This window comes from Lupinus angustifolius, chromosome LG05 (genome assembly GCF_001865875.1).
Source record: "Lupinus angustifolius cultivar Tanjil chromosome LG05, LupAngTanjil_v1.0, whole genome shotgun sequence".
Classification (NCBI taxonomy): Eukaryota; Viridiplantae; Streptophyta; class Magnoliopsida; order Fabales; family Fabaceae; genus Lupinus; species Lupinus angustifolius.
The window spans coordinates 1,549,926-1,560,418 of NC_032013.1; the positions used below are offsets into that span (position 1 = coordinate 1,549,926).

Sequence of the window (10,493 nt, forward strand, 5' to 3'; positions counted from 1 at the left end):
TTTTCTAAAATTCTCTTTAATTCTATGTTGGATACCTCTTCTTGCCCATTGGTTTGTGGAAGATAAGGTGATTCTACCTTATGTCTAACATCATAAAATTCTAAAACTTTGCGCAATTGGGAGTTTATAAAATGGGACCCTCCATCACTTATAAGCACTCTCAGTGTTCTAAAGTGGGTAAAAATATTTTTATTCAAAAATTTTATAACTGTTTTTCCTTCCACTTTTGGTGTTGCTAATGCTTCTACCTATCTACAAACATAGTCAACAGCCACCAAGATGTATTCGTTTGAATGATGATGGGAAAGGGCCCATGAAATAAATACCCCAACAATCAAAAATTTATATTTCCAAAATATTTTTGTAAGGGCATTTTCTTTCGTTTCCCAATTCTGCCAGATCTCTGGCATGCATCGCATTTTTGAACAAAGCTTTTGGCATCTTAAAATATTGAGCGCCAGAAAAAACCAGATTGGAGGATTTTTGCAGAAGTTATTTCTCCATTGTAGTGCCCTCCATAGGTCGAGTTATGGCAATGCCATGGAATTTTCTGGGCCTCGGTAGAATCAACGCATCCTCGAATGATGTTGTCAGCTCCTTCTTTGAATAAATATGGCTCGTCCCAATTGCAATTGTTGACTTCTTTGAGAAATGTTCGCTTTTGCTAATAGTTGAAATGATTAGGAATAATTCCCGAGGCCTTGTAGTTGGCTATATCAGCAAACCATGGTCGATTTTGAAGGAGAAATAGCTTCTCATCTGGAAATGCTTCAACTATTTCTCTTTCTCCTTTCGTGGCTTCTTCATTGATTAATCTTGACAAATGATCTGCCACAAGATTATCTCTCCCACTTTTATCACGGATTTCCAAGTTAAATTCCTGCAAGAGTAGCACCCAGCGTATTAATCGTGGCTTGGAGTCAAGTTTTTTCAATAGATATTTGATTGCAGCGTGATCAGTAAAAATAATTATTTTTGCCCCAATCAAACAACTTCTAAATTTTTCTATTGCGAATACAAAAGCTAGCAATTACTTTTCTGTAGAGGCATAGTTAACTTGTGCTCATTTAAATATTTATTAGCATAATGTATTGTATGGAAAACCTTTTCCCTCCTCTGTCCCAAAACTGCACAAACTGCGTAATCATTGGCTTTCAAATTAATTCAAACGGTAGATCCCAGTTTGGTGCAATTATGAGCGGAGCAGTTACCAAGCAATTTTTTAAAGAGTTGAATGTTTCTAAACAAGAATCATCAAAATTAAAAGTGGAATATGTTAGGAGAAGATTGCAAAGGGGTTTAGTTGTTTTGGAGAAATCTTTGATAAAGCGTCAGTAGAATCCAGCATGTCCTAGAAAGCTTCTGATGGCTTTAACATTTGTTGGTGGTGGAAGCTTCTCTATGATTTCTAATTTTGCTTAATCAACCTCTATTCCTTTTCTTGAAATCTTGTGCCCCAAAAAAATGCCTTCAGTGACCATGATATGGCATTTCTCCCAATTTAGTATCAGGTTTGTTTCAACACATCTTTCTGAGACTATCTCTAGATTCTTCAGGCATATATCAAAAGAATCCCCAAATACGAAAAAATCATCCATGAAGACCTCGATGCATTTTTCCACCAAATCGGCGAAAATAGCCAACATGCATCTTTGAAAAGTGGTTGGAGCATTGCACAATCCGAATGGCATTTTTCTGTAGATGTAGACACCAAAAGGACAAGTGAATTTCGTCTTTTCTTGATCTTGTGGATCTACATCAATTTGGTTGTATCCTGAGTAACCATCCAAGAAACACTAGAAGGCCCACCCTCATAATCTCTCTAACATCTGGTCCATGAAGGGCAACGGAAAGTGGTATTTTCTAGTAGTCGCATTGAGTTTATGGTAATCTATGCATACTCTCCAACCAGTAACATCTCGAGTTGGAATGAGCTCATTGTTATCATTTCGGATTACCATAATTGCTCCTTTCTTTGGTGCTACTTGCGCAAGACTTACCCATTTGCTGTCGGAAATGGGGTAAATCATTATGGCCTCTAACATTTTTACCACTTCCTTCCGAACAATTTCTTTTGTTGTCGGATTGAGCCTCCTTTGTGGTTGAGCTACTGGTTTGAAATCATCCTCCATCATGATATTGTGCATGAAGTAAGAAGGATTGTTTTCTTTTAGATCTTTCAAAGTCCAACCAATTGCTTGTTGGTGCCTCTCCAAGAATTATATCAGCTTGTTTTCCTCCAAGGTGGATAGCAAGTTGCTATTGATAACTGGTTTGTGGGCATCACCTTTTAGAAATACATACTTTAAATGTGATGGTAGCTCCTTTAGTTCTGGTTATGGTTCTTTTTTCTCGTCTCCACCTTGGTCTAGTTCAGGAGAAATTTGATTATCAGAGGGATTTCTGATCAGTTGTTCTTTTTCTCCGTCCTCTAGATTTTGTTCTTGCGTGTCCCAAGAGTTATCAGGCTGAAGTTGTCCTGAACATATTTCTTCAAGGATATTGATCTGGAAGCATTGCCCCTTATCTCTTGGATCATGCATTGCCTTGAAAATGTCAAACTGAATTTCATCATCTTCTACTCGAACTATCGGTCTCATTTTATTAAATTAACCATACCATTTCTTATGAAAGGTTGGTATCAAAGAATAATAAAATGACAAAAGAATAAAGTTAGGAGATAATCGTACCACTTCTTTCAAAGGGTTGATATACAGAATAAATAAAGCAATAAATAGTTAGTTGTAGAAATTAAATGACAGAAAATAAATGTTAGTTGCGCAAATGTAAATGACTCAAAGTAAAGGTTAGTAGTTAGATTACTCATTATAACTATGTATTTTTCCTTTTTAGAAAGATACAACTTATGAATTAAATTGCACTTTGATTCAAAGTTTCTTTCTTTGTCAACAAATAAAATTTATAAGTTAGCACTTTATTATCTTACATTTGCCTCTCTTTCAAGATTCAATTGTAGTACAATATAGGTTTATGTCGAACCAAAAGGAATTTCCTAATAGAATATTATTATAAACATGTTATATTACTAATAAAATTTAAACATCTTTTTGAATTGGTTTTGTTTATGAAATATTAACAAGTAAATATAATCATAAAACAACTATTATAAACAAATTCTTGAGGAGAAAATTGATTGGAAATATGGAATTATTTCTCTACTTGATTTTGAAAACATTACAAGCTATGTGTTACACTTTCGGTTAATTCCACACATCATTTCTAAATCCTTCATGTAGTGTCCTAGAGTGATAGATGATTTTCAAACCTTATGAAATACACTAAACAATAGTTAAGTGCCACTCGTCGGAGTAGGTTGTCACACCCTATTTCAGGCTCCATTTACTTTACTTAGCCTTGAACATAAGTTGCTTAAAATAGATGCTTGATGTTGCACGTGAACTAAGGTGTAGGTTATACTTTTTATTTCACTTGTCAACACTTTAAGAAGAAGCATTTTGGAACTCTAAATCAAGTTTTAGGTGATCAAGCTAAAACCACATTAAGAACTTCATAAAGAATCAAAACTTAAACAAAAAGTAACAACTTGAATGCATTGATTTCAAAAGATAAATTAAAGCGAAGAAACTACACCATAATCCAAGTCAATTTGTAGGAGCATGAGCCATCTATCCAAGGATGAGATGCTTTTTGGACCGAAATGAGATTACAAAATTATGTTTTTGCATCTCATTTGCCATCTCATTTCTTCTCTTGAATTAAAAAAGAAAACTACAAACTACACTTAGCTAAACTACTTTGGAGTGAAAATTCTCCAAGAAAATTACAAGAAGAAGATGTGGAAGAAGAGAGAATTCGGTTTGAGAGAGAAGTAGAATGTGAGAATGTGAATTAGAATGAGAATGAATGTCTTTTGCCTTTGAGGTGCCCTCTTATTTCTAGAAGTTTCTGTCCACCGCCAAGCTGCTCTATTCCACAGCCTAGTTGCTGATCAAACCCTTTAGCATGGGTTTGGTCATGGCCAAGCAACTTAGTCACCTACTTGAGGCTACCTGGAGTGAGCTACCTCTGAAAAGCCTATGGAGGCTACTTGGAGTGAGGTCATGCATGATGTCAAGGTTGCTTGGTGGCTAATTCAACTTGACCAAGTTGTTGGGTGCACACCGTCAGGCGCTTATGTGGCACCGCTCAGATACCTGCTTGAGCAGCTTTGACTGTGCTGATAGTGATGTGGCCTAGTGCTTGCTGATCTGGTCAGGTGTGTGGTTCCAAGCTGGGCAGTCCAAGTGCTCTGCTAGAGCAGGTTGGCTTGTGCCAAGCTTGTGGTCTGACCGTGCCATGCTTGTGTTCTGATCGTACCAGGTTGGGCTTGACTGTGCCAGACTGGTGTTCAGGTCAGTTGGGCGTCGATTTGGTCCAAGCTAAGCTGCTTAGTGAGCAGCTTCAAGTTGACTCCATATTTTCTACATAGGCTAAGTCTTGTTGAGTCATGCTTAAGCACATAGCTTGCTACGTCAAGCTTAAGCATGTCATTTGATGATCATTTTCGGCCTATTTTGAGCACTTATGTTTGTGTTTGATTCATTCTTCTCTTTTCCACCAAAATCCTACAAAATATATTAAAAAAGAAATACCCAAAGCATATATACAAGATTGTGATATTTTATCATAAAAGTTTTGAAATAAGTTGGTTTTCTCAATTTATCCAAGGATAAGTGCCACGAAAAGTGAATGAAAATTAGGTATTTTTGGCACTTATCAATATTATAACGCCCTAGGTCTATAGATGCAACCTATGAGTCTTCGGCTTGTTTTTTGTTGTTCGATCTTCAAGCTTACTTGTATGTCTATTGTCTTCATCAAAACATCGGTTAGCACTAAATGTGTGGGTCTTGACTCTTTGCACTTACAATCTCCCCCTTTTTGATGATGACAAACCCTTCACCAATTCCTTGTTTGATAAGCTTGATGATGATCATCATGTGTTTTCTTAGGTTGGATAAATATCAAATTTGCGTTGCTCCCCCTCACTTTGTTCCCCCCCTCAACCAAACAATGAGGTGATTTACTCAAGTGTAGTTTGTAAACTTACGGAAGCTCAACAACTTGAAACACATTCAAATGACAAAACAACATTTCTCCCCCTTTTGACATTATCTAAAAGTGTAGACAATTAAATGATAATAACTGGTCAAAAGTAAGAAGAGATATAATATTTTGTGAAAAGAAACTGTAATTAACTAGTAAGAACAAACTTTGATTGATTAACCAATTTTTAAAAAATTGAACAGATGCACAAATCACTGCATTTAATCGATTATCGAGGGCACTTAATCAATTAAATTGATAAAAGACAACATATGAAACAGGTTTGTAGGACACATCCAGTAGGTACAATTTCAATCAGGCATGGAATGATTAATATTTCTTATTTATTTAGGTTGAGCATGTATTAATCAAACAAATATGGTATACACGCAAGATATGAGCAAGATTCTCATAAAATCATAATCCATAAACTATCGACATAATTAACCGTTGTTCAACAAAGCATGAAATAGAAAATTTAAAAATGAGTACATAAACAGAGTTTGATAACATATTACAAGCAAAAGAACACAATGCTCAACATGAAATGAAGTACAAGACCCAAAAGAGATACTAGACGTCAAAACATAACACCCTAAAGGCTAGACACTCCTAACCTATTCCTAAGATGGTGAAGGATAACGTCCTGCTTGGGGATGCATACTGTCATAGCTGGTCCGAATGAGGAAGTCTAAACGGATAATTTTTTCATTTAGTAGATCATTTAGCCTCTCAAACCCCGACAGAATCATGTTCCTTAGAGACCCATAGTGTGTGTCAATGCGAGCATTGAGCTTCTCTTCCATAGCATCTAAACGGGCTATCCCGGGTGATGGTTCTTGAGGCATAGAAGAAGCCTCCCCATGATAGCCCGGGTGATGGTTCTTGAGGCATAGAAGAAGCCTCCCCATGATTTTCCGGAATCAGTTCCTTCATAGGAACATCTTCATTAGATAACTCCAAATCTACAGTTGTGTTGTGATCCTCTTGGTATTCCCCGACATTATAATACTTATAGATTCCCATTTTGTGGATTAAATTATCGACAATCAAGTGCTCACAAGAGTTTTTTGTGATAATCAACGTATTAGATGTATCTATTTGTAGATGGTCAATGATACGAGATATAAATAATCCATAAGCAAGCAACTTGGATGATGAGGTCGAGATGCCATACATGACCTTTAGAATTTCCTCATGCCATTTGATCATTATGTTTTCTTGGATAGCAAACATGAATTTTAGGTCGTTGATAGTCGGTTGAGCATGGTTAGTGTTTCTTTCTACCAAAATATATGCCATAATATAGTGTAGAAGACGATTTTCAACCGATAATGATCCAGCCTTTGTTAACTCACCTTGCACATACAAGTGCGTTCCCCTAAGACAAGATTTGTATATTTCAGTTGCATCAAATGAGTTCCATAACTCATTTGAGTAGTCTCCAAGGCCGAACCCGTAACTAGACAGCCCACCCACATCTAGAAATAATGATTCATCCAACTCAAATAGTTTTCCCGAAACCATAGACCAATAACTACCATCTTTGTATCTAAAGTTAGCATATAAGTCCCTAACTAGAGCAGGGTATACCTTTTCATTTAGCTTGAGAAACTGGTTCACACCCTGAACTTCTAATCTGTGTGGAAACTCGAAGCCTTGTGCTATCATCCAAGCCATATCCGCTTAGCAGACGTAGGCTGGTTTCCTTCCTTAAAAATTTTCTAAACAAGTTTCTTGTAGAATCAGTGGGTAGTATGGGTCAATGTCATCCCTCCTATCACCATGGTCGGATCCAGAGCCAGATTCAGTTCTCTTTGGACGGTTAGCAGTTGTTTTGACTCTTTTTTGTTTTCCATCAGCCATTTTTCTAGAATTAGAAAGTTATAATCGATTATGAAATCGATTTGGGGTGATTCTGGGCTAGGGTTTTAAGTTGGGGAAAAGCTATATTTTCGAATTTCTGAAGATTGGGGGTTAATAAGTGACTAACAAGACTTAGTGAGGCTCGGTTTTGATTAATATAATGTTAGGATAGATCAATTTCATGATTTGATAGAGAAAAGGGTAGGAATTTGTGATTTAGGGTTTGAAATTTCTTTCCCAAATGCATACTGAATCTGTTATACTTTACCGTCGTTAATCGATTAAGGCTCCTATTAATCGATCAAGACCAGTTAATGTATTAAGCATCTGAGTACAGTTAATCGATTAAAGGAAGACTTGATCAATTGAAGATAAATACTTTAAAAAGCTTAGGCTAATAGAACTCAGTTTAATCGATTATAATAGAGGGTATTCGATTAACATCAGTAAAATTGCAGATTTGAGTATGTTTTTTAGATTGACAAGGTATGCTAAGACACTTAACCTAAAGATCTATTCTTTATAGAAATACACACTTCTATAACACATGGAATCATGAATTCAATTTATTAAGCACAAAGGGAAACATGCATTTAACATATAACATATAGATAAGCATATTTATCATACAAAAGGCACAAAAGAGCATTAGTCAAACTAGTTAAGATATTGCTCATCAAGAATTTCAAGTTCTATTCTAAGAACAAAGAATGAGACCCGTGGAAGGGGCTTGGTGAATATATCTACTAGTTGTTTAGTGGTTTCAATAAATTCAAGCATACAATAACCTTTTTGTACATGATCACGGAAAAAATGATGCCTTATCTCTATATGCTTGGTTCTATAACACAGGATGGGACTCTTGGATAGGTTTATGGTACTTGAATTGTTGCATTTAATCGGTATCTTTTCTAATTTGAGACCGAAATCCATAAGTTGCTCCTTCATCCAAAGGATTTGAGTGCAACACACACCGGCGATAATGTACTCCGCTTCGGCGGTGGATAAAGCAACACAAGCTTACTTTTTGCTATGTCATGACACTAAGGAGCTGCCTAATTGGTGGCAAGTTCCACTAGTGCTTTTCCGATCTAGTTTACACCCAGCGAAATCAGAATCGAAATATCCTACCAAGGATACTGAGGCATCCCTAGGATACCATAATCCAATATTAAGGTTCCCTTTAAATATCTCAAGATACGTTTAACAGAAGTAAAGTGTGACTTCTTAGGCAGACATTGATATCTTGCACACATGCAAACACTAAACATAATATCTAGGTGGCTCGCAGTTAAGTACAATAGAGAGCCTATCATGCCACGATATTTAGTTACCTCTACCGCTTTACCTTTTTCATCATTGTCTAAGTAGCATGAGGATGCCATCGGAGTGGATGCTTCTTTGTATTTTTACATCTCAAACTTGTGAAGCAATTCTTTGTAGTATTTTGATTAGTGAACAAATATGCCAATGTTCATTTGCTTGATATGTAATCTGAGGAAGAAGGTAAGCTCTCCCATCATTGACATTTCAAATTCACCCTACATCAAATCAGAAAACTCCTTACAAATGAGGTCATTAGTAGCTTCAAAGATAATATCATCAACATATATTTCAACTAATAAAATATGATTATCTGATGAAGTATCTTTTTGAGTTTATAGACATGGTTCAGGAATTTATAGTTTTAAAAATCAGGCGGTTGCTCAACATAAACCTCCTCTTGAATGAATCCATTCAATAAGGCGCTCTTGATATCCATTTGAAACAACTTAAAATTCATGATCGATGCAAATGCAAATAGCAACCTAATGGCCTCTAACCTTGCAACAAGGGGCTTAAGTTTCATCATAATCGATACTTTCCTCTTGGTTGTATCCCTTGGCCACAAGGCATGCTTTGTTTTGTATTATTAAGCCAGATTCATCAAGTTTATTTCTAAAGACCCATTTAGTGCCAATTATTTGATGGTCTTTTGGTTTAGGGACCAAGTCCCACACATTATTACACTCAAATTGGTTTCGCTCTTCTTGCATAGTTATACCCTAATGCTCATCCTTTATGGCCTCATCTATGGTCTTAGGCTCTATTTGTGATACAGAAACAACAAACTTACAAAAGTTATGCAAAGAACTATGGCTTACCACCCCTGTACAGATATCACATAATACTTTATCAAGTGGATGGTCTTTATTGGTTTTCCACATCCTCGGCAAGTCCTGATGGTCCTCATTGACTTCTTGATTATTCTGATCTTCTTTGTCCTTTACCAAGTCCTTCGTGTATGCTTCTTCCAAAGCGCCTACAACATCATCAGACAAAACCTTTTTCTTCTCTTTTGCAGAAGATTCATCCAAATGAACATGGATCGATTCTTCTACAATCATAGTGTATTTATTAAAAACTCTAAATGTCTTACTATGCATCGAATACCCTAAAAATATACCCTCGTCGGCATTTGAAACAAATTTTTCTAAAGCTCGTTGTCCATAGTTTAAAATAAAACACTTGCATCCAAAGGCATGAAAATGAGATATATTAGGTTTTCGGCCTCTCAATAACTCATAAGGAGTCTTTAACAGTTTAGGCCTAATAAGTACTCAATTTATGATTGATCGAGGATGTATTTGATGTAAATAATATATCAATTAAAAATTGTCGTACTAGGAAGTGACTCCTAGGTCATTCTCAGGGATTACCTTTCATGCAAAGCTTCGAACACCTTATACTCACACATCCAAGGGGGGCTTTTGGTGTTGGATGGTATGAACATAAATCAAATTCTCTTTAGTTTGTTTGCTCACAACTCAATCCTCGGTTTCAAAAGATTAATTTCAAATTCCAAACATCATCTTCCTAATTTGCACAGTTTCATAACCCAAGCCTTTAACTAAGCGAAATCAGCATAAGCATACAACATTAACAAATTCCCAAAAATTAAGTGTTCATGCACTAGAGAGTAAATCAACTAAGCGAAGATAAACTCACAAACCAAATTCTAACAATGGGATTAAGCAAACCACATTCAGAAATAGGATAGAGAAATCAATAGTAAAGAAACCGAAAATGCATTAATACAAAACCTCAAGAGTTGTGATACATTACCAAAGGAATTTAGTCTACAAATTTAGCTTTCCATTGAGTGGAAGAAACAAACCGAAAATGAAGAAGATGAATGAAAACAAAAAATGCTTAGCAAACCCTAGCAGAGCCAAAAAGAGGGAAAACCAAATTCTAAAGTGACTGAATGTAAAGTGTTGGATGGAATTCGGTTTCCCCTCTCTAAGTAAATGGGTAAAACCGAAATGGGCCCAAAAAAATTACAATTAAAGAAAACTCCTAAAATACAATCTTCACTTAAACACATATTGTTGCCTTCTATAATGCCTAAAATGTCTTTGATGTCAAATATGATCTGAAAATGATAATAGATTTAATTAGGCTAAATAATCCAAAATTAACTCATTATAGGAATATTAGTCCAATAAAGTCTAAAATAGTAAACCATGTCAAACAAAGTTAATTAGGCACCAAGAAACATTAATCACGCTAAATTAAGG

General features: G+C 35.8%; 1 protein-coding gene across 1 annotated transcript; it reads right to left on the reverse strand.

Moving 5' to 3' along the window:
• Positions 665 to 2,600, reverse strand: LOC109346926. The gene is made up of 3 exons (XM_019586665.1): positions 2,363 to 2,600; positions 1,428 to 1,774; positions 665 to 880 (listed from the first exon to the last, which is right to left on the reverse strand). The coding sequence occupies exons 1-3, from the start codon at positions 2,598 to 2,600 to the stop codon at positions 665 to 667; spliced, it is 801 nt and encodes a 266-aa protein (XP_019442210.1).